This window comes from Erpetoichthys calabaricus, chromosome 2 (genome assembly GCF_900747795.2).
Source record: "Erpetoichthys calabaricus chromosome 2, fErpCal1.3, whole genome shotgun sequence".
Classification (NCBI taxonomy): domain Eukaryota; kingdom Metazoa; phylum Chordata; class Cladistia; order Polypteriformes; family Polypteridae; genus Erpetoichthys; species Erpetoichthys calabaricus.
In genome coordinates, this window is record NC_041395.2 from 188,885,320 (window position 1) to 188,910,721 (window position 25,402).

Sequence of the window (25,402 nt, forward strand, 5' to 3'; positions counted from 1 at the left end):
GGTATTACAGTTATTGTATACCAGTAACCCCGCGATTCTCGAAAGAATCACAAATCCAAGAATGCCAATCACTTTCTGTTCCCTCCGATATTTGGAGGGATGAAAAATCATGGAGGGTGGGTGTGTCCTTGGAAATTTTTCATTCAATTAAATAAACATATTTGTACTGAAGCAGTTTCTTTCTGGAGCTGTGACTCATCTGGTTCTGGTGTTTCAGAAGTGCGTTGTAGGCGCCTTCGTTTATTGTTTTTATCCATGCAGTCTCATTTTTGTTTTTCTGTGGCTGTGTCGTCAGCTAGAAGTCGTTTGCTGACGGCGGCGGATTCGCATGCTGAAGTGACGATGGCGACGGACCCAGGCTTGGAGGGGCACAGTACTAAACGAAGGTGGTATATGTGGTGGTGTGGGTGGTCGAGTTCGGGCAGCGGTGGTAGTGTGTACGGCTTGCCTGTTGCCTCTGGCATCTGTACATATATACTGTACAACCTGGCGTGCACACTTTACCTCAGGTTTAGTTTACAGGTCGTATCCATACGGGCTCGTTTTTGTATTTCTAATCATTGAGCTCTTTCTTTTTGGAGCCATGACTCCTTTGCCTCTGCTGTTTCAGAAGCGCGTTGTGGGCGCCTTCGTTCATTGTTTTTATCCATACGGGCTCGTTTTTGTATTTTCGTTAGTTGAGCTCTTTCTTTTTGGAGCCGCAACTTCTTTGTTTCTGGTGTCTCTGAAGCGCGTTGTAGGAGCCTTCATTTAGTGTTCTTATCCATGCGGTCTCGTTTTTGTTTTTCTGTGGCTGTGTCATTAGGTAGAAGTCGTTTACTGTTAGTTTACAGGTTGTGTTGTTTGGGCGCCACCTACTGACTCTGGGAAGCCGCTGGGTTTGACTCTGGGGCGCTGAGGCACTGTGCGCATGCGCCTCGGTGCGTCCTACGTCCGGCGTCCATGCATATAATTATACAACTGTGGTTTAGTAATATAGATAAAGTGTACAATATTTTGGTATGTATCAAAGGGTTAATAAATGTCAAACTCGTTCAAGTATATCAGGAAACCAGATAAAGGTCAATTGAACAACAAAGAACAAGAAGGTTCTAGGTGATGATTCAAGAAGTTGGCTGACTATCATGTGTCCTGCAAGACTTGTCAGATGTCATGAACAAAGGAACTTAAAAAGGTATTGTAAGGACCAAAAATGTAGTAGAACTGAGACTTTTATTTTGGGATATGTAAGCTGGTTAATGCTCTCTGCTAAAACACCTCGCCTTTTACCCAGTCAGAATGAATGCAAGCTAGTGAACCAATCAGAGTAAGCATTAATTTAGCACTGTTATGTAAATTAAGTTATTTATAAATACAGCTCACTGTCTTTGTGACCATTCATGTATCGCTCTTCATAATAATAAATAAAAGAAGCATTGGACAAGCTTCTGCCAGCAGTGTTATTTTAAGGAAGGAACCTTATCAGAACTGGTGTCCCTTAGGGGTTAGTGGTAGGGCTGCTGATATTTTAATGTATACTGTATATATATAATTTGAATAGGAATAAAACCAACAAGCTAGGAAAAAAAGCATAGAGAAGAGCAACTAAATTTATCCCAGGACTGCAGAGTGTGAGATATGAATAAAATTTATTCAGATTTGAACCTATTCAGTTTAAGAAAATTGTGATTTAAGTGTTTAATATTATGAAAGGAATGAGCACATTTACTGTAAAGTTATATAAAGGAAGGAACCTTATCAGAACTGGTGTCCCTTAGGGGTTAGTGGTAGGGCTGCTGCTATTTTATTGTATACTGTATATAAATAATTTGAATAGGAATAAAACCAACAAGCTAGGGAAAAAAGCATAGAGAAGAGCAACTAAATTTACCCCAGGACTGCAGAGTGTGAGATATGAATAAAATTTATTCAGATTTGAACCTATTCAGTTTAAGAAAATTGTGATTTAAGTGTTTAATATTATGAAAGGAATGAGCACATTTACTGTAAAGTTATATAAAGGAAGGAACCTTATCAGAACTGGTGTCCCTTAGGGGTTAGTGGTAGGGCTGCTGCTATTTTAATGTATACTGTATATAAATAATTTGAATAGGAATAAAACCAACAAGCTAGGAAAAAAAGCATAGAGAAGAGCAACTAAATTTATCCCAGGACTGCAGAGTGTGAGATATGAATAAAATTTATTCAGATTTGAACCTATTCAGTTTAAGAAAATTGTGATTTAAGTGTTTAATATTATGAAAGGAATGAGCACATTTACTGTAAAGTTCAACAAGAATCCAGGGGCACAATTTTGGAAACATAATGGTTAATTTTGAATAAACATTAGGAAGCTTTCCTTTAGAATACTATAGACACATGGAGTAAGTTACCACCACGTAGTGTGACTTGTTATTCTGAAGGAATTAAGTGGAAAGGATTAACAAGCTTTGTTGGACTGATTGGCCTGTTCTTGTCAAATTTGTTTCTAATGGTCTAATTTTTTTAAGTAGATTCTTAGTGTATATTTAGCAAGAAGCTGTTTAGCCGATAAAGATCCATCCATTATCCAACCCACTATATCCTGACTACAGGGTCACGGGGGTCTGCTGGAGCCAATCCCAGCCAACACAGGGCACAAGGCAGGAAACAAACCCCGGGCAGGGCGCCAGCCCACCACAGGGCACACACACGCACACACCCACACACCAAGCACACATTAGGGACAATTTAGAATCGCCAATCCACCTAACCTGCATGTCTTTGGACTGTGGGAAGAAACCGGAATACCCGGAGGAAACCCACGCAGACACGGGGAGAACATGCAAACTCCACGCAGGGAGGACCAGGGGAGCGAACCCAGGTCTTCTAACTGCGAGGCAGCCCATGCCGATAAAGATAAATTCATTAAAAGAAGTGACCTCTTCTTTGAGTGGCATTACTACTATAGAGAAATCATATGATGTTTATTTTGAGAAAACATGTAATCATTTAAGTTTTACTGCTCAAATTTTTCAGCCCTGTTTGTGAAACATCAAAATATATAAAACTAATAACATGTTATGACTCCCTTTCAAGCATACTATTACTACATTTGAAAATGGTAACTGTCCGTGGTCAGTGGCATACCCACATTGTCTGGGTTACAACAGCCCATGGAAGCAGTCACATGCCATTAGCAAACTTCCACCTTTACTAACACAAAGTTTCATATTCATATTCTGTGAGCAGTTCTGATCAAAGTCCATGTGGGGCCCTAGGGAAAGTTCACCACTGGTGACCCCTCCAAAAAAATGTCATGCCAAAATAAATGCACAAGCAAAAAATAGATGCCTTCATTTTTATAGAATACACCAAATTAGTGGTGAACTATACATGTGCAAAGTGCACGCAACGTAGTGTTAATAATAATAATAATAATAATAATAAGTCTCTTTGAGGCAAATGCAGAATTAAAAACGTACACAATTATCTCTGGAAATATGTACATTATACAATATATTACTTGAACACAGCACAATAATTGCAGAGCTTAACAAAATTTAAGGATTGATGTGACAATGACAACTTTTCTGTTTACTGTTTTACCTTCTTGGATGTCCTTACTGCAAAGCCCACTATGAGGTCCATCACATGAAATATGACTAGTACCCTCATGGTTGATACTCATTTCAGCTTCCTTAGGTATAGGATTAAATAGATCATTATTATGATATTACAGTAATTTCAGGCTGAATGTGCAATCTTTTCCTTAAAAACTTGTCTGACCACTACAGAACCTAGTGATGTCTAGATAGCACCATTATGCACAGAGATGGACTTAGGAGGGGGGGAGACCCGAGCTTGAACCACTCTTCAGGTCCCTCATAGGCATTCTGAGGGAACCATGGAAATCCCAGTACAGAATGTGGATATCAGCAAAATCCACAAAACAACATATGAGATTATGAGTGATATGACAAGGACAGAGATGCTGCAAAGGCAAAGCTTAGAATTATACTCAATAGCCTTCAGAAAACAGTACACCATATCAAATACCAAAAAAAAAACAGAGTCAGATGAGTCAAGTATCTGTTTTGAGAGCCAGAAAGAAGAAAAAGGGAGGAAAAATATTTAAAAACATTATTTTTTACAGTATAAGGTATTTTAGTTGTTAATAAAAAATAAAAGAAAAACATGAAACCAAAAGTAAAAATAGATAAAGGTAATTTTAAAAAAGAAAAACACATTAGCAGGTTTTGTTTTTCACCAGTTTTCACATGCTGGGCCCTTTGCCTGTTGGTTGTTAAGTATAGAGAGATAAAAGCCAACGAGGTACAGTTTGTGGTTTGTCTACAACAATATTCTGCTCAGATATGTAAAATGTAGAGAAGGACATTATATTCAAAATAAGTTCTCACTACTCCGTGAAGTTATAAGCAAGATTTGTCAACAAAATGCAAACATCTCACAAATAAGCTGAAACTTTTTCCATTGTGATCCATAATCCAGGATGGTTCATGAGACATTTTAAGTAAAGGTTTTGTTGATCAGTACATTTCAACATCAGACATTTACAATTAATACATGCAATAAGTGCAAAGAAATCCAGCAACTTGTTACAACTGACAGACAGCATATGCACCCTGGAAGTTTGTTTAACATGCATTGGTGGACAATTTCTGACCACAATTATTTAACTCAGTCACAATGATCTAACTGTTGATACTTACGAATAGTCTGAAATTCTGTAAGTGACCATCTATACCTTGTATATCTGCCTTTCGCCGAAGGGATCTGTGACCTACACCTTTGAAAGCTGCACAATGCTCTTTATAAACAAATTCAGAAGTAGCATCAAAGTTTACCAATTATGCAAAATCATCACCTTCATTTGCTTCACAACCACTAGAACTGTAATCTATAATGCTGTCACTATTATGAAAGGACACTTCACTTTTTCTTAATGCTCTGACAGCCTGTTTGCAACTCTCCTGCTGTTGCAAACGCTGTCTAACAGCTGCCTCTGTCACTACTTTCAATTCACTGGAGATGTGTAAACTCTGGAATGATGAGGTGTGTGCAACTAGAAATTGATGACTTATCTCGGGGATAATAGTAAAGGACTTCCAGTCTAGCGGTAGGACCATTTCTATGAAAAAGGTTTTGGACCTTTATACAATATGGATCCTACAATGGAGAATTTAGCTAATAAGACATAATTTATTCTGGTTGAGCAAATAAGATATTGAAAACACATCAACAAACTCATCTCAGCTTTGTGCTTCTTTTGGAGAATAACATTATATAGCCGGCTTTAGAAATAAAAAACTGAGACACCTAATAAAACAATGTTAGGCAAGGGGAATTTCTATTCTTACAAACTTAGATAAAAGAGAATCTACAACAGGTTTTGTTAGACCACCCAGTAGTCCAATGGGTATTCGCTTTTTCTTTGTTGAGAAAAAGAATGGAGGGTTACATTTCGACATTGATTACAGGAAAACTAAACAAAATTACAATAATACCCTTCCAGTTATCTCAAGCTTACTTAATCAAGTCATAAGTTCCCAGACAGACAGACAGACAGACAGATAGATAGAAAAAATGTTGTCTCCAGGGAGAAATTTGGCTTTTTAAAGAAGTTCTTTGAATAAATAAATAAATAAATTAAATAAATAAATAAATAAACACACACTGGAATTACTGTAAAGCAGGAAACATTCACAAGAAAGAAAAGTTCTGATTTGGCTGCTACACTAGCAGCGAGTCATTATGCAGGCATATTCCTGTTGGTATAAAGAAGCCCCAGTAGAGTTTCTTGATACACTTCTGTTGAATAATTTGTTGGTTGAAAGTACTCAGTGTGTCACAGAATGGATGTGCAGCATTAAAGCAAAACTGCCTCCAGGGGCTCCAAAGTGCATCCTATAACTGAGCTTGCCCTTTTAATTAGTCTGTTGATCTGGTGGGCCTCTTTTGAAGTGATGTCACCATCCCAATCCACCACAGCACAGAAAATCACATTGGCCATCACTGAGTTATAGAAGATGTGGAGGATGTCACTTCCCACATTAAAGGAATGCAATCTACCAAGGAAAAAAGAGTCTGCTCTGCACTTTCTTATACAGTTTCTCTGTGTCCTGAGACCAGTCCAAGTCTGTCGTTAATGATTACACTTAAAGGCATCTTTAACATTTGAATACAGAAGGTCCATCTTGTTATTTCCTAGAGTGGAACACGTCACAAACTGATAGAAATGACAAAATGAATCATTTCCGGTGCTAGGTCACCCTTTGCAGAGGGAGGAATATAAACATTAATAAGGATGATGTAATTTAGCTCCCTGGGCAAATAACGCTGACAAATTCCAACAGCCAGAATTGCAATGTCTAAATTAAAAACTACTTTTACTGTAACATGCTCCCTTTTACACCATTCCCCATTCATGCTGATAATCAGTCCCCCTCCTGTCTTTTTTCCACACCAGGGGCCTCATGCAAAACGGCATGCGTAGAATTCACACAAAAACATGACATATGGACAAAAGCGGAAATGTGCGTACGCACAAAAAATCCAGATGCATGAATCTGTGCGTACACTAACTTCCATGTTCTTCCGCTCCATAAATCCTGGTCAGTGTGAAAAGTAACGCACATGCTATGACTATACAGCAATGTACAGCTGCAAAAGCATCAAGTTTTCTGATGACATGACAGTAGTCTTATCTGCTATAATGATGTGACAAAGTGCACGATGGTAGTGGAGTAGCTGTTATGTTAGACTGGTGCAAGTACAACAAGTTGTCTGACAATGCTGATAAAATAAAGAGATGATCGTAGACTTCAGGAAGAACCACCCTGCCCACATTTCACTTTACATCAAAGATTCTGTGGCAGGGAAGGCACCAAACGAAAGACCTGGGGGGTCATGTATAATGCCGTGCGTAGAATTCACACTATAGCATGGCATACGGACAAAAGCGGAAATGTGCTTACGCACAAATAAATCCAGATGCATAAATCTGTGCCAACGCCAACTTTCACGTACTTCCACTATATAAATCCAGGTCAGCGTGAAAAGTAACGCATGTGCACGCGTCTGCTGTCCTGCCCCAACTTCTCCCAGAATTACACCTCTTTGAATATGCAAATCAATATAAATAGCCCTTAAGCTCAGCGTTCTGTGAAAAGACAATGGCAAAAGCACGGGGGAAATAGAAGAATTTCAGTGAATACCAAGTGGAGGCGAGGAAAAATGTACTCTTTGTTGGTTAAAGCAGTGATATAAACAACAAAAGGAAGTTGATCCGAGTAACAGAGTGGTGGAGAAACTCGAAAGTTCAAGTTCAGAAAGTTGCAAAGTGCCCGAAATAAACAAGAAATGGTCAGATATCAAAGTCATAGCCCCTGTCTGAGTGTCAATTGAAAAAAATGTCCAAATGTCAACTTTAATCTTGAAATTTCCACTTTAATTATGTACTTTATTTTGTCATCAAAGTAGAACGTCATAAACTTCATCTTAAAATAGTTTAATTTACAAGTTTCTCAGATCCCATCGCAACTAAAGTAGCACGTTAAATGCTTCTTTCTATGTGTTCTTTTATGTGCTCTATGTGTGTGAATCACTATGTACTTCTTAAATGGGCTTTCTCTTCTGCCGACAGGACACAGAATACATTACATTCATGATATTACAGCTCTCTGAACAATTTAAATATTAAGATGTATACTTGATATCATTTTCATAATGATAGCAATTAAAGCATGTATTAAACATGGGGACACGGTGGCGCCATGTCCAGAGATTGTTCCTGCCTCCCGCAAGATGCTTGCTGCGCTGTGCGCGACCTTCGATGAAATAATTTACTGCAGCAGTACTGTCTCTCTCAAACTTACTAACCTCCTATTCCTGTCCTTCCTTTTCTTTCTCCAAGTAACCAATCGCCACATGATGAGCTCTGTAATAGATGCCAAGCCATCTGTAAGTTTAGAATGCTGATTCTTCAAAACTTTTATGAAACATTGAAATATCTTCATAGTACATTTTTAATTATTCCATCCATCTATCCATCCAGGGTCATGCCAATCCTAGAAAGCATACAGCGTGAGGCAGGAACAATCCCTGAATAGGCCGTCAGCTCATCGCTAGCACTGTGCCACCCTGTCCTCACATGTTTAATTATTAACAATATATACATTTTTTAAATGAAGTTTAAAACTTATCTGTATAATGTAATAAATATGCTAATTGGATTTCATCTTAAAAATGATATCAAGAGCTCCAAGAAGATAGAGCTCGGAAATCTAAATTGACTTAGAAGCCAGTAATCATCATATGTAAATACGCGCTTTACAAAGTGACTCAGGTTGTGCAATATTATAACTGTAGTGCAAGTTTACAGTGAGGTGATTGTACTTATAAGTACAAACAGTTCTACCAGGAATAATTGATGGACTGATTGAGTGTGTTTAGAGCACTTGTGATGAAACTGCTTCTGAACCGCGAGATCCCTACAGGAAAAGCTCTGAAGTGCTTGCTGTATGGGAACAGTTCAAATAGGTTGTGCACATGGATGAGACAGCTTGTGCAAGATGCTGTATACCGATAATCTGATCAGCTGCTTTACAGCTGTCATTCCACACTCAGATACAGTGGGTTAAATACTCAGTGGTGCCATGGGAATAACAACACTAAAGCAGTGATGGCATTTAGAATTGTTTGGCCATTCGGTGCACCATTATATGGTTACGGGTTGATTACAATGAGATGCCTTAAACTAATAAATGATATGTGGTTAATTTCAGTGCATTTGATAAAGCTGCGTCAGGGATGTGAATCTAAAAACCAAAGGGAAACCACACAGGAACAGTAGCACTGCTTTGACGCTGGGTGCTGCCAGTATGCAAAACTGAGTGGAGAACTTGCACACGTAAGCGATTGAGCTAGCGTGAAAATGTGCATGGCTTTATGCCAAGTTTAGTTTTTTTACATCGGGCGTACGCAACATTTTTGTGCATTTGCATTGTTTATACATGAGGCCCCAGGTCTCTGTCTGCTCATATAAGATGAAATCCATCCGTTATTAAAACAGTGTCAGGTTTAAGCCAGTTCTCCATAAAGCTAAAAATGCTACAATACTTTAATACTCTATCGTGTGTTATAAGTGCAGAGAGATCATCCATCTTTTTTGACAGCGATCAAACATTTCCCATTACATTAAATGGTACACAATTCTAAAACTTTTTCGCTTTGCTTTTATTCTCGCACCATCCTGTCTCCCTCTACATCTGTAGACAAACACCTCCTGCAAAAAAAATGTAACTGAGCTGCTTACAGGAGTAGTTAATACACCCACTTTCATTTTCTCAGTTTCAGGTGGTGTAGATTGAAGGCAGCCTTCGGGTCCTCTTCACAACTTCATCCAAGTTTTCAGCCTGTTTGAAGTGCAGTCTTGACAAGCCTATACCTGGGTTTGCATGCCTTGCAGTTCGTCAGTAAATCTGAAATCCGTTTAAAATCCATTTAGCCCATTTCTAGCAGCTACTATCAGTGACAAGCCAGGAGCCAGATCAATTCTAATTTTAAATAAGACTAGTAACTAGTAAATATGTTAATCAAAAAAGAAAAACAGTGAATAATACAGAACTTCTGTAAAAAGGCTGCTGCTAGCACAGAGCCTGGAGTAAGATGCATAAATTTACTAAATTAGATCTTCGTAGTGCATACTATCACATTTACTTTAACACTAGTAACACTGTGCATTTTCTCAGTACTAAAATCAACAAGGCTACTATTACTGGCCTCAGATATAGGGGAACCTGGGCGAGGTACAAACCACTGTTGCTACAGGGTCTAGCCACAGCAATATGGTGCCAAAAACATTAAAGAAGCAGGCAGCAGTTCAGAGCCTTTTACCATACTTTCTTTTTTTTATTCTGATTTACCCATAAGTAAATCTGTTTCATTCTCTGCCTAAATCAACATGATGAACAGTTAAACATCGGAACATATCAATTTTCTATTCTGAACAATAGTGTAATCACAATTTCTTTGATTAAATAATAGCATTGTTGTCAGCTACCAAGAAGTACATATACCATTATATGCTGGTTAGAAACCAATGTCCCTAGAACTCGTTAATTTTCAAAGGAGGCAGGCAGTTCTGTATCATAATATTATATATTGATGAGATATCAATCATAGTAGTCTGATCTTCAAAGTAGGTGTCTCTTTTGCAAGACAGGTAAATATCTATGTCATACCAATCAACAATAACCTGTAACAGATACTCAGGAAATTTGCCTTTTCACTTATCATCCCAGTGTCAAAGAAATGGTGCCTACTGCCCCCTCATCACTTGGCTGTTACTGTACATTTGTTATTTTCATGTTTTTCCTAAAAGCAACACACAGAAATGTCCTTTTCTTAAAAAAGCCAATTTTTAGCCCATTGCATATGCAAAGTAGTATCTGAATCCTTTTGTTCTCACTACTGGTCCTAATAATGTGCCCTTACAGTCCTACTACAAAAAATAAAGATAACTTAATACAATTTGAATAAACTTAAAAATAAATAAATTCCTTGCACACAGCATATATTTTCATTTTAATAATAATCCTTTAAGAATATAATAACTCCTGAATGTCCATCCATCCATTATCCAACCTGCTATTTCCAAACTACAGGGTCACAGGGTTCTGCTGGAGCCAATCCCAGCCAACACAGGGTGCAAGGCAGGAAACAAACCCCAGGCAGGGCACCAGCCCACAGCAGTAACTCCTGAATGTGATACTGCTTAATAGACAGAAAACTGCTTTACTATTTATTATTATTTGTTAGTGAAAAACAAAACAATGTATGTCAATCTGCTGGTATAAATATTTAAAAAATGTACAACCATATTTACATGTATGTATAGAAATGCAAACATTTGTAAATGACAAGGGGAATGTAGGCTTATTATGAAACACTCCCTTATAAAGCCGTCAGCACTTATTCTTGCAATCTTTAAAGTGACACTTTACACAGTTTTTGTTGGATAAACTGTATGTACATCTTCCCACATTATATTGCTTTATTCGATCAGGAGTGAGAAGGACCCAGAAGGATGTTGTGGCATGAGTGGCTATCCAAACTCGTGATGCTGCTAGGCTTAAAACTACTTTAATATTTAATCATTAAAAGCAAAAAAACCCTTCCAATCAGCTTGAAACATAAATTAATAAATTAAGCAAAAACAAATGTTTTTCTCTATAAATACATATTTCGCAGAATATGTAGGTAAACAGCAAGTGTCATGATGGACTGAATATAGTACTGTCCATATCAACAATCCACACTTATTTTCACAGACTAAGTAGCTGCTGTACTAAAAACGGTGGCACGTTATTTACTCTTGTTTTGTTGCAAATGTACTGGCACTTCATCATTGTCTGTCTACTAGACCTCTTGTGTTACCAAAGTTGTGTGGCAGCTCATGTTTCAGTTTTTACAATTTGATATGGAGCAGGCTTGTCTTTTAGGCAAATAGCTTATTTACCATGGAAAATGATGTGAAAATATCATTAGCTGTGACATTTCCCATTGCCTGTGAAAGGTTCAACGAGTTACATGACCAGAACCAATGACTGTCTTACCCTGATAATCATTGTGATCTTTCTCCAAGTAATTAGCATATATTTGTTATTTATACCAGCAACTATTCAAAATTTAATCCCAAAATTGTCAAGTTTGCTCGACTGGAACTCAGTGAAACAGCATTGACATTTCAACGGAAATAACTGCTCATCAATAGTTATGTTCAGCCCTTATTTCTAATGCTTGATGCAGTTCAGTACAAAGAGTGCAATGTGTCTGATACAGCAACATCAGTTTGACATGGGGAAAGGAGAACATGCAAAATAGCACATCATGGATGGAACAAGCCATGAATGAAGTGCACGGCGCTGGAAGGCTGTTCACTTGCAATGTTTTCACAGACACTGCAGATCTAACAATGTATGCAAATACAAGAATAAACAGTCAGGTTTCTTTGCTTGTGTATATACTATATCTGCATTTAAGCCATTGTGTATGTGGTTCAATTCATGCAATACTCAAAATACAGTCATATGAAAAAGTTTGGGAACCCCTGTCAGCCTGCATAATGATTTACTCTACTTTCAACAAAAAAGATAACAGTGGTATGTCTTTCATTTCCTAGGAACATCTGAGTACTGGGGTGTTTTCCGAACAAAGATTTTAGTGAAGCAGTATTTAGTTGTATGAAATTAAATCAAATGTGAAAAACTGGCTGTGCAAAAATGTGGGTCCCCTTGTAATTTTGCTGATTTGAATGCATGTAACTGCTCAATACGGATTGTTTGCAACACCAAATTGGTTGGATTAGCTCAATAAGCCTTGAACTTCATAGACAGGTGTGTCCAATCATGAGAAAAGGTATTTAAGGTGGTCAATTGCAAGTTGTTCTTCCCTTTGACTCTCCTCTGAAGAGTGACAACATGGGATCCTCAAAGCAACTCTCAAAAGATCTGAAAACAAAGATTGTTCAGTCTCATGGTTTAGGGGAAGGCTACAAAAAGCTATCTCAGAAGTTTAAACTGTCAATTTCAACTGTAAGGAATGTAATAAGGAAATGGAAGGCCACAAGCACAGTTGCTGTTAAACCCAAGTCTGGCAGGCCAAGAAAAATACAGGAGTGGCATATGCGCAGGATTGTGAGAATGGTTACAGACAACCCACAGATCACCTCCAAAGACTTGCAAGAACATCTTGCTTCAGATGGTGTATCTGTACATCCTTCTACAATTCAGCGCAATTTTCACAAAGAGCATCTATATGGCAGGGTGATGAGAAAGAAGCCCTTTCTGCACTCACGCCACAAACAGAGTCGCTTGTTGTATGCAAATGCTCATTTAGACAAGCCAGATTCATTTTGGAAAAAAAGTGCTTTGGACTGATGAGACAAAAACTGAGTTATTTGGTCATAACAAAAAAATGCTTTGCATGGCAGAAGAAGAACACCACATTCCAAGAAAAACACCTGCTACCTATTGTCAAATTTGGTGGATTTCCATCATTCTGTGGGGCTGTGTGGCTAGTTCAGGGACTGGGGCCCTTGTTAAAGTCGAGGGTCAGATGAATTCAACCCAGTTATCAACAAATTCTTCAGGATAATGTTCAAGCATCAGTCACAAAGTTTGAAGTTACGCAGGGGTTGGATATTCCAACAAGACAATGACCCAAAATACAGTTCGAAATCTACAAAGGCATTCATGCAGAGGGAGAAGTACAATGTTCTGGGCCCGTCACAGCTCCCTGACTTGAATATCATCGAAAATCTATGGGATGATTTGAAGCAGGCTGTCCATGCTCAGCAGCCATCAAATTTAACTGAACTGGAGAGATTTTGTATGGAAGAATGGTCAAAAATACCTCCATCCAGAATCCAGACACTCATCAAAGGCTATAGGAGGCGTCTAGAGGCTGGTATATTTGCAAAAGGAGGCTCAACTAAGTATTGATGTAATATCTCCGTTGGGGTGCCCAAATTTATGCACCTGCCTAATTTTGTTATGATGTATATTGCATATTTTCTGTTAATCCAATAAACTTAATGTTACTGCTGAAATACTACTGTTTCCATAAGACATGTCATATATTAAAAGGAAGTTGCTACTTTGAAAGCTCAGCCAATGATTAACAAAAATCTAAAGATTTAAAAGGGGTTCCCAAACTTTTTCATATGACTGTATGAGCCAGCATTTCAATATACAGTAGTTGCCCTTAAATCATATTTTTTCGCTAAAGTTCTCAAGAGACTTTGAGAAAAAAAAACTACAGGTAAAATTCTGTTACAACAAACTGTCAGGGACCTAAAAAATATTTCGTTGCAATGAAAATTTTGTAGTAATGAGATTCTGTATTTGTCACTATAGTGCTTTCTTTAACTTGTGTCCAGGAGTTTGCAATCATTTCAAAACCTTCTTTCACGTAATTTTCATCTCCTCCTGTCTAAAAGTTATGCAGATGAGAATGTTTCTCAGCATTTCCTTGTGATGATACACTTTCAGGATGTGAATGATGCCCAAATCCAATGGCTGAAGCACTGCTGTGCACCCCCCACCCAATGGGAATGACATGCTGAAGTGCATCCCGAAGCACGATTGCCGCGTCTGTGGAAGATTGTGGAAGGGCTGCAGTGAAGTGCCACAGAAGCAAATCCTAACAGATTGTGGTTGTGCTTTAAGTCCCTGTTTTGCACCTCAAAACACGAGGCTTAGTCTCAGTACTTTAGCAAAACCAGCTTTATTCAGCTTGAAACAGGAACAGCAGGGTTATTTATTGTAGCGTGATCTGTCACTCTCCTATACTCAGACACAGCAGTCAGGCAGGGTCGTGGCCAGGTTAGTGGCCAAGTAATACTGTTCCCTGCATTTACAATGTTCCTTGCATCACCCATTGACATCTTTTCTGTTTGCTTTGGTGAAGAGCTGCAGCAGAGCTGTGAGCCTGCTGTTGCCCTGGCAATGGATAAATAGTCTTCCACAGACGCAGTGATCGCACTTCAGGATGCTCTTCGGTGTGTTGTCCAGTTGGGGGAGGTCCCAAGAGAGTTTGGAAAACTCACATTTTCTTGAATGAGTGTTGCATTAATAGGAATGTTTCTTGAACGAGCATCACTTAACCACAAAAAAACGTCTTTTTCGACGTCTTCAAATGCAGCAGTTCACATATGTTTGCAACCCGTGATTTTTCTTCTTTTTTTGCTCGGCCTTTCAAGAAAGTTGACATTCCTGATGACGAAATTCTGAATTCACTGGCAACATCTTTTTTCTTTTTGCCGGAAACGAGATATGATCGTTTTTTCATGTCTGCCGTTTCTATAGGAGTGTGACAATGAGTTAAATTCCAATGTTTTTCAAATGTTAACAAGCAATAAGCAAAAGGTATCACAGAAAACCACAGAAAACAAACAGCAAAAAACAGTATGAGGAAAGTTTAAAGAAAGAAAAAAAAATTTGCAGTGTTTCTGTTTGGGGAATCGTTGTGCACAATTGAGCTACGACCACAGAACTAACTGCTCTGTGGATGATTCATTCAGGCATTTCAAGGTCTTTTGGGCACTTCGTTGTAATGAAAGTATCTGCTGAATGTATTTCGTAGTAATGAGATTTCAATAGACACGTGTCATATGGGGAAACTGTCAGGACCATAAAAATACTTCGTTGTAATGAAAATTTAGTTGTAAAGATATTCGTTGTAACGGAATTTTACCTGTATACTGTATGTTAGAGAAATGTAAATTTCACAATGTTTTATTTCTAGGTTATGATCTGATCAGCTTTTACCCTGCTCTACTCTTGAATAAATTTAATCTGCTGGACCACTCTACTTTATTTAGCAGACACTTTAGTACCTAGGGAAGAGCACCCTAAGTGTAGCTGCATTTGTCCAAAATTCCTAAGGTTCTGCAGCTTTAGGTTACTTCACAAAACAATTCAGGCAATAGTGTGACATATTTTCAAATAATTCCATGATTCAAATATCTTTGTTTGAAAAGTTTTAGTAAAAATCAAAGCAAACAGTTCACACAGAAATAAAGAAAATTGATATTGCAAAGAAAAGAAAAATGATTGTTTAAAGAAAGTTCTGTTCAAGGCTCACTTATCTTATTTCATTTCTCTCTGTATTTGGTTATACAGTTATACTTTCAAATTTTCATATGTTCTTTAAAGGTTTGTATGAAGATCAGGAGATGGTCAAACACTGTATGCCACTGTTCTACTGGTAAGCTAATCTAACAGTCCACACTTCTCTTAACTAGCTTAATTAGCACAGTTTTATTTACAGGAATAGCTAAGAATGTTTTATTTTATGTTAACTTACAGGAGCTAAAAGACTACCACAATCTAAGTAACAATGATAAAATGATACTTTATTGAAATTACCAGGCACTATATGACTTTTACATTAAATTTAAATTTCTAAGATTGGCTCTTATACAAACCTTCCATCAGCATTTACATTAGAATTTATTTTAGCTAGTGATGAGAGAGATTATTGTAAAGTATTTCTAGATACTATCAACTAATTTTATGGTGGATACCTGTACATAATCTTAGGGAATGATGGGAGAAGGTTTCCCAAGTAATCTTTTGGACAAGGACCAGATTCACTCATTCATTACATACACTCATGGTCAATCTATGCAAAGCATGACATACATCTTCAAACATACATCTTTCAATATCAGAATTATCAAAGGATGGAACCATAAGTGTCCAATATGACATTAAGCACTGGACCAAGTATGTCATATGATTTGGGATTATCCTAAACTAACATAATTACTGGGGAAAAATATCTTATTTTTCATTGAATACTGAATTCATAATTCATCCTAAACCTTTAAAGGTACTACATGAGTCAAGAGTCTGCAGTGACATTTTTTTAATAATTTCTTATACAGTATTACATTTCTTACTGGTCAACATATTTTGCACAAAGAATCCTAACCTACCCACTATACCTGAATGAGAAAGGGATATCTAATTTATATAAAGCTACCATCCCTAAATGATTCACTGGCTCACTGACAAGAAATTCCTAGGTTTTGCAAAAACCCTAAGGATTTGTCTCATTGCCCTGAGGCCCACAAAAATTCAGCCTTGCCAAAACATGAATTTAATAATGAAGAAAATCTGATAAATCCATAATAATATTTTGCATGTTTTGTGATCTTAAGTTTCAATCTATAACATCTGCTGAATTGTGCATATGGTAGCATGTCCAACATGTCTAAGTCAGCAGTATTGTTGTTTGAGTCCTGCTTTTTTATCTTTGTTATTTATGTTTCATGCAAAAATGTGAATAATAATCACTAATACAGTGGGCTCCACTGTTTTTAGAATATTTGCATGAATATAATGAGACATCTTGGGGACACTCTTGATCAAGTAGGGAAGTGTAGGCAAACCAGCTAAATGATAACTCACGTGTATAATAATTCACATCACCGTGCCATTACTGTAATGCGTGTTAACGTGACAAACACATCAAACCTCAAAAGTGATGAAAATTATGTACAGACTGTATTTTACTTTCCTTTTAAGAGGGTAAATGCTGTGCATTTGGACTGAACGTTTAGTTTTTTTCATTAGTTTAGCTTATACAGGCTACCTGTTGTCATTTCTCAGAGAACTGGCCAACAGGTCAGGAATACCTCAGCCAGACTTCACTCCATCATGCCCATTGTGCTGGAAACCATTAATTGACTGATGAGGTGCTACATTCAGTTTTAGTAAGGTGTGGGTGTAAATACATAAAATATAACTGGATTTTGTCAACAAAAAAAAAATTTCAACATAAAAAGCAAATTTGCAGCAGTGTCTGGTTTTCATAACTTAATCAGAGCAATGAACTGAGCCCATATTACAATAAGGGCAACTAGCAAACATGAAGCTGCTTTTTAAATAGTGACGTTCCATTAGTGCAAAGTGCAGGAGTTATTATTTCTCTCCCCCACCTTCCCACACAGCATGTATTCTGTTCTGCACACTTCACAGAGGACCCAAATTTGTGCTAAATGTAGATAAAAATGCAAAGCATCCATGTATATAGTAGAATAATCTAGAAAACTCACAACTTACAATGAATAGTGTCCATTCCAATACATTGTCTGAAGTTTTAAGAAGTAAGACAAGGAAACATCAGATTTTCACAGTGCATACCCTTGAACATACAGTTTTTAAACAAAGTTTAAAATTTATCAGTTAACTTAACAAATGCACACACATTGGAATACAATATTGTCTTCTATTCTGGCCACACTGCTTCATTTAAAAAAATATATTTATCAAGTAAGGATAATAGCTTCTTTAGTTACATATGATATCTTGTTTTTTTGTTTCTAAAATCTGGTTACGTGCTACTTAGAACTCAGATTCCACTTCTTAAAACATATCAGTCTTTTCTGTAATGTCTACATACCCCAGAGTTTTATTGTCATGTTGGTCCAAGATGGAATTGTAATATAAAGCTGGCCTCATACTGGCTGTATATCCTGTCCCTGTATGCTGGCTTCTTCTTGGTTTAAAGCCCTCTATTCCTGTAACAGAAAAGCACAAATATCTAGAGTCTACCTTTTGACACTTAGTTAATTAGGGTATCCATCTGTTCAAGGCAAATAATGACAAAGGCAAAGGATAATCTAATTTACTATTTTTAAAATTTTCCTCCTTTTCTGCATAGTTTAAAGAAGAAACATAATTTTTCTACCTTTGTATGTTTTATGAAATTTTGGTTATAATAATAATACTATAATAATTGTGTTTAAGTCCGTTTCAGCGGCTACTAGTGTATTTCAGATATAGAAGCAGTTTTGATATGATTTCTTCAATTTTCAGTCCAACTGCAGTTTTATATAAACTATCAGCTGACAGCAACTGACTCAGAATATAATTGTAAGAACCATTAACATCCCCAATAATCTTACCAAGCAAGGGCAAGAACCATTTCTGAATAAAGAACTTATCTTCCTGAAAGCTTCTCATTACATTAAAATCAAGGGTGATTATTCCACAACAAAATTTTGGAACATTCCTCCCTATTGGTATTTTCGAACAAAGGTCTTTATGCTCTATGGGGCTTATGCTGTCTTTGCTGTTCTTTATAATATAATGGTAGATTGTATCCATGAAAAGATTTTGAAAGCATCTGAAAGATGAAGCCTCTGTGGACAGAGACTGCATACAATATAGTAGTCAGATACCTTTGCTATAGGGTGCAAAATTGTTCCTTTAATAAAACAGTGTCTCTTACAATATCCAGCTTCTTCAAGTGTTAATTGATTTCATCCTTCCATTCATCTAATAATCACAGTTCTGGGACATAGGAAGCCAGTGTCTATCTCAGCAGCATTGGTTGCATGACAGGAAACAACCCTGGATTAGGTGTCAACCTTGTTTCAGACCACACTCACAAAGACACCTAAACTCACTCATATAGGTTCACTGTCCTGTTTACAATATATATGTCCTGGGGCAGCTGCAGTATTCTTCCTCAAACCTAGTAGACAGTAGTTGTGAATGATTACAGATGCTTGTCCTGTTAACACACACTACTGTCTTTACATCATGGTTTGAATAAATGCATGCATATATTGCTCACCTTAGCCCTGAACTGAAAAAAGCAGATTCAGAAGATTAGGATTTTTTGTCAGTTTATAAACACTGCAGAATTCTATAGTGACAGCTAAAAATTTAGGAGCAAATGTTAAAACAATAGCTTCTATAGTGGTATCTCAAGTAATTAAGCAAAATAGCAAGATTCTAATACAGTAACTTCAACATACAGTTCTCATACAAAACACAGCAGCAAAACACCACTGCAAAGTCAAAAGCTAGACAAATATGAAATTACTTATAGGATATACAGTACTGTAAATTTACTCCATCCATCCATCCATCCATCCATTGTCTCCCGCTTATCCGAGGTCAGGTCGCGGGGGGCAGCAGCTTGAGCAGAGATGCCCAGACTTCCCTCTCCCCGGCCACTTCTTCTAGCTCTTCCGGGAGAATCCCAAGGCGTTCCCAGGCCAGTCGAGAGACATAGTCCCTCCAGCGTGTCCTGGGTCTTCCCCGGGGCCTCCTCCCGGTTAGACGTGCCCGGAACACCTCACCAGGGAGGCGTCCAGGAGGCATCCTGATCAGATGCCCGAGCCACCTCATCTGACTCCTCTCGATGCGGAGGAGCAGCAGCTCTACTCTGAGCCCCTACCGGATGACTGAGCTTTTCACCCTATCTTTAAGGGAAAGCCCAGACACCCTGCGGAGGAAACTCATTTCAGCCGCTTGTATTCGCGATCTCGTTCTTTCGGTCACTACCCATAGCTCATGACCATAGGTGAGGGTAGGAACATAGATCGACTGGTAAATTGAGAGCTTCACCTTGCGGCTCAGCTCCTTTTTCACCACGACAGACCGATGCAGCGCCCGCATTACTGCGGATGCCGCACCGATCCGCCTGTCGATCTCACGCTCCATTCTTCCCTCACTCGTGAACAAGACCCCGAGATACTTGAACTCCTCCACTTGGGGCAGGATCTCGCTACCAACCCTGAGAGGACACTCCACCCTTTTCCGGCTGAGGACCATGGTCTCGGATTTGGAGGTGCTGATTCTCATCCCAGCCGCTTCACACTCGGCTGCGAACCGATCCAGAGAGAGCTGAAGATCACGGCCTGATGAAGCAAACAGGACAACATCATCTGCAAAAAGCAGTGACTCAATCCTGAGCCCACCAAACCGGACCCCCTCAACGCCCTGGCTGCGCCTAGAAATTCTGTCCATAAAAGTTATGAACAGAATCGGTGACAAAGGGCAGCCCTGGCGGAGTCCAACTCTCACTGGAAATGGGTTCGACTTACTGCCGGCAATGCGGACCAAGCTCTGGCACCAATCGTACAGGGACTGAACAGCCCTTATCAGAGGGGCCGGTACCCCATACTCTCGGAGTACCCCCCACAGGATTCCCCGAGGGACACGGTCGAATGCCTTTTCCAAGTCCAGAAAACACATGTAGACTGGTTGGGCAAACTCCCATGCACCCTCCAGGACTCTGCTAAGGGTATAGAGCTGGTCCACTGTTCCGCGACCAGGACGAAAACCACACTGTTCCTCCTGAATCCGAGGCTCGACTATCCGACGGACCCTCCTCTCCAGGACCCCTGAATAGACTTTTCCAGGGAGGCTGAGGAGTGTGATCCCTCTGTAGTTGGAACACACCCTCCAATCCCCTTTCTTAAAGAGGGGGACCACCACCCCGGTCTGCCAATCCAGAGGCACTGTCCCTGATGTCCATGCGATGTTGCAGAGGCGTGTCAGCCAAGACAGTCCTACAACATCCAGAGCCTTGAGGAACTCCGGGTGTATCTCATCCACCCCCGGGGCCCTGCCACCAAGGAGTTTTTTGACCACCTCAGTGACCTCAGTCCCAGAGATGGGGGAGCCCACCTCTGAGTCCCCAGGCTCTGCTTCCTCATTGGAAGGCATGTTAATAGGATTGAGGAGGTCTTCGAAGTACTCCCCCCACCGACCCACAACGTCCCGAGTCGAGGTCAGCAGCGCACCTTCCCCACCATATACAGTGTTGACACTGCACTGCTTCCCCTTCCTGAGATGCCGGATGGTGGACCAGAATCTCCTCGAAGCCGTCCGAAAGTTGTTCTCCATGGCCTCCCCAAACTCCTCCCACACCCGAGTTTTTGCCTCAGCAACCACCAAAGCCGCATTCCGCTTGGCCTGCCGGTACCTATCAGCTGCCTCCAGGGTCCCACAGGACAAAAGGGTCCTGTAGGACTCCTTCTTCAGCTTGACGGCATCCTTCACCGCCGGTGTCCACCAACAGGATCAGGGATTGCCGCCACGAAAAGGAAACCAACCACCTTACGGCCACATCTCCGGTCAGCTGCCTCAACAATAGAGGCACGGAACATGGCCCATTCGGACTCAATGTCCCCCACCTCCCTCGGGATGTGGTCGAAGTTCTGCCGGAGGTGGGAGTTGAAGCTACTTCTGACAGGGGGCTCTGCCAGACGTTCCCAGCAGACCCTCACAACACGTTTGGGCCTACCACGCCTGACCGACATCCTCCCCCACCATCGAAGCCAACTCACCACCAGGTGGTGATCAGTTGACAGCTCCGCCCCTCTCTTCACCCGAGTGTCCAAGACATGTGGCCGTAAGTCCGACGACACGACCACAAAGTCGATCATCGAACTGAGGCCTAGGGTGTCCTGGTGCCAAGTGCACATATGAACACCCCTATGCTTGAACATGGTGTTCGTTATGGACAATCCGTGACGAGCACAGAAGTCCAATAACAAAACACCGCTCGGGTTCAGATCAGGGGGGCCATTCCTCCCAATCACGCCGTTCCAGGTCTCACTGTCATTGCCCACGTGAGCATTGAAGTCTCCCAGCAGAACGAGGGAGTCCCCAGAAGGTATGCCCTCTAGCACCCCCTCCAGGGACTCCAAAAAGGGTGGGTACTCCTAACTGCTGTGCGGTGCATATGCACAAACAACAGTTAGGACCCGTCCCCCCACCCGAAGGCGAAGGGAGGCTACCCTCTCGTCCACCGGGGTAAACCCCAATATACAGGCTCCAAGTTGGGGGGCAATAAGTATACCCACACCTGCTCGGCACCTCTCACTGGGGGCAACTCCAGAGTGGTACAGAGTCCAGCCCCTCTCAAGGAGATTGGTTCCAGAGTCCAAGCTGTGCGTCGAGGTGAGTCCGACTATATCTAGCCGGAACCTCTCAACTTCGCGCACTAGCTCAGGCTCCTTCCCCTTCAGAGAGGTGACATTCCACGTCCCAAGAGCCAGCTTCTGTAGCCGAGGATCGGACCGCCAAGGTCCCCGCCTTCGGCCACCACCCAACTCACACTGCACCCGACCTCCTTGGCCCCTCCCATAGGTGGTGAGCCCATGGGAAGGGGGACCCACGTTGCCTCTTTGGGCTGTGCCCGGCCGAGTCCCATGGGTGCAGGCCCGGCCACCAGGCGCTCGCCATTGAGCCCCACCTCCAGGCCTGGCTCCAGAGTGGGGCCCCGGTGACCCACGTCCAGGCAAGGGAAAACGCCGTCCAAAATTGTTTTTCTTCATAGGAGGTTTGTTTAACCGCTCTTTGTCTCATCCCTCACCTAGGACCAGTTTGCCTTGGGTGGCCCTACCAGGGGCATAAAGCCCCGGACAACAGAGCTCCTAGGATCATTGGGACACGCAAACCCCTCCACCACGATAAGGTAAAGGTACTAAGGTAAGGTACTAAAATATCACAGATACACTGGATAGTGCCACCACCTCATGGGATAAAAATTCCATGCCCAGACATTGTCTGTGTATAGACTGCACATTCTCAATGTGTGTGGTTGAATTTTCCTCTAGGTACCCCAGTTTCCTTCTTCTTTCAAAAGGTTTGCAAGTCAGGTTATTTGACAACTTTTCACTTTGGGTGTATTTGTGGATGAGCTCTGCAAAGGACTGGTGCCCTATTCATTGCTGTTTCATGCCTAGTGCCCAGTGTAGCTAGGATAGATTTTAGCCCTACATGACCCCAAATTAGATTAGGTGGGGTTGGATAATGAGATGGGATTTTAAGATATGTAGAAAAACATATACTATACTGTATGTTAAACTGTTTAGAATAAACTAATATTTTTAAACCACACTCTGTTTATGGATACATTATTGGTGCCCACAACTATCTTTTACATTATTTAAATGCAGTTTCTTTAAATATAAACAAAAAAGTATAGCTTGGTTCATTATACTCATGATTCAGTTATGTATTCCAGTGTACAGTTCTAGTTTTTCATTATATGTCTTATGTTTCAGCCAGGGTTTATTCCTTGGCTTATGTTCATTGCCAATTGTTGTTTAATTGCTGATTTTATTTCATTTCTCACTTCTGTTATTGGATTTTGCTTGTGGAATGTGTTTTGGGACTTGCTGTGGATTGCCATTTTAGGCAAATCTGTTTTTGAAACTTTTTTCTATTGTCATATTTTTGGCTAAATCAACACTTTATACATATTTCTTGTGGGACCTTTCAAGCCAAACCTTGATGGTTTCCCTTACATATGAGGCATTTCTGAGTTATATTTTGGGACTTTCTGTGTATTTTGAACTTTGGGTGTGTGTGTTCAAAGAAGCCAGCAGGTAGTGGTTGGGGACTGGCTGATTTACAATAAGACTCCTCTGGGCAGGTTATTGAAGGTCCTGCTTTAGTAGATCTTTTTGGAGGCCTCATATCCCTTTTCATTCTCTCTGTGACTCCAACTCACAACAATATGGGTGGAGAGAAGCAAGAGTTGAAAGCGGTAGGAAGAAGGGAGGTGTACTTGCCATTTTTATGAATGATAACTTGTGCGACCCTGGACACATTACAATTAAAGCACAGGTATGCGACCCCAATGTTGAGCTGCTCCCAATGGGATTACAGCCTTGTTATAATCTGAGGGAGTTTTCACATGTGTTAGCAATTTGCATCATCCACTCCAAAAGCAGTATATTCTGTGGTAAGCAAACTCACTATCAACCATCCCAGTGCTTTCATCACAATTTCTGGGGTCTTTATCCATGTTTGACTTTACTCCAACCACACCAGTTTTTTCCAGTTTATGGACTGTACAACAAAGGAAAGCAGGACCCTGGGGCTGTTATATGTCAATGTTAAAAATGTATATACCGCTGCTGCTTTGCAACCTAATTTGGTACAGCTCATACCCACATATAAACCCACTGGTCAGTGGCTGTCAGTCACAACCAGGACAACATAGGTATGAACAAACACAGGCCAAGAATGCTGCAGGAAATATTTGAGAACACTGACTTGAGACATGCTTTGCGAGTCACATGGTGAGGACACTGAAGGACTCAGTCACTGTATCACAGACTAAATCAAGTTTTGTGTGGATAACACAGTCCCAACAAAGACAATGCACTGTTTTCCTAACAACAAACTGTGGTCACAAAAGACCTAAAAGCCTTACTAAATAAAATGAAGAGAGCTTACAGGTCTGACGATAAAGAGGAAATCAAGCAGGTGCAGTTAAAACTGAGGAAGCAGCTCTGCAAGGAGAACCTCATTACAGGGACAAACTGGAGCACAGGTTACAGCCGAAAAACATAAAGGAGGTATGGAACGGGATGAAGGCTATCACTGGCTACAAGAAGGGTATAAAACCTGCAGAGGAAAGGAACAAGAACAGAGCCAATTGATTTATTTTTGTTAGTCCAGCCCTTTCCCAACATTGTCTGACTCTGTGTGCAAACTGAGGATGTTCTGGAATGTCAACCACCATATCTACCCTCGATAACCTTCCCTTACAATGAATGATATCACACCTGTGGTCTCCAGTACCCTTCCACTTCCTGGGCTGATTGTCTCTGCCGATCAAGTGACCAGAGAGCTAGGCAAACAGGTACTGAAAACGTGTCAGCTAGTTCTGTGGGGTCCTTCAACACCTGTTCTCCCTTTCCTTGAGTCTCTAGAAGGTTGCTCAGCTGTGAAAAACATCCTGTGAGGTCTCAGGGCTAAAGAACGAGCATTCCATGGATCCTAAGGAATTCAAAACATTTGCTCTTATTTCAAACATTATGAAAACCTTTGAGAGGCTGAAACAGCTTCAATTCCTGGTTTCAGAACATCTTTTTGCTCTGCAGTTTGCCTGTAAAAGCATTTACAATAGAGTAGGTGTACTGTACTGTAGCATACACTGTAGTCTCCTGGGGAAGCAACTTGAGTTCAAAAGATGCATAATGCCTGAACAAACTGATCAGGAAAGCCTGCTCTATCACAGGGCAAACCCTAGATACACTGGAAGCTGCTGTAGAAAAGAAAATAGTGGCAAAACTGGATGCCATCATTAAAAA

At 40.2% G+C, this 25,402-nt stretch overlaps 1 protein-coding gene across 1 annotated transcript in view; it reads right to left on the reverse strand.

The window, feature by feature from the left end:
* ppp1r32 (protein phosphatase 1, regulatory subunit 32) overlaps nucleotides 1-25,402 on the reverse strand; it is a 131,304-nt gene that overhangs the window by 86,757 nt on the left and 19,145 nt on the right. Inside the window, exon 2 of the mRNA XM_028792591.2 lies at nucleotides 17,953-18,070. Coding sequence (XP_028648424.2) covers nucleotides 17,953-18,070 — 118 coding nt within the window. The remainder of the gene's footprint in view (nucleotides 1-17,952; nucleotides 18,071-25,402) is intronic.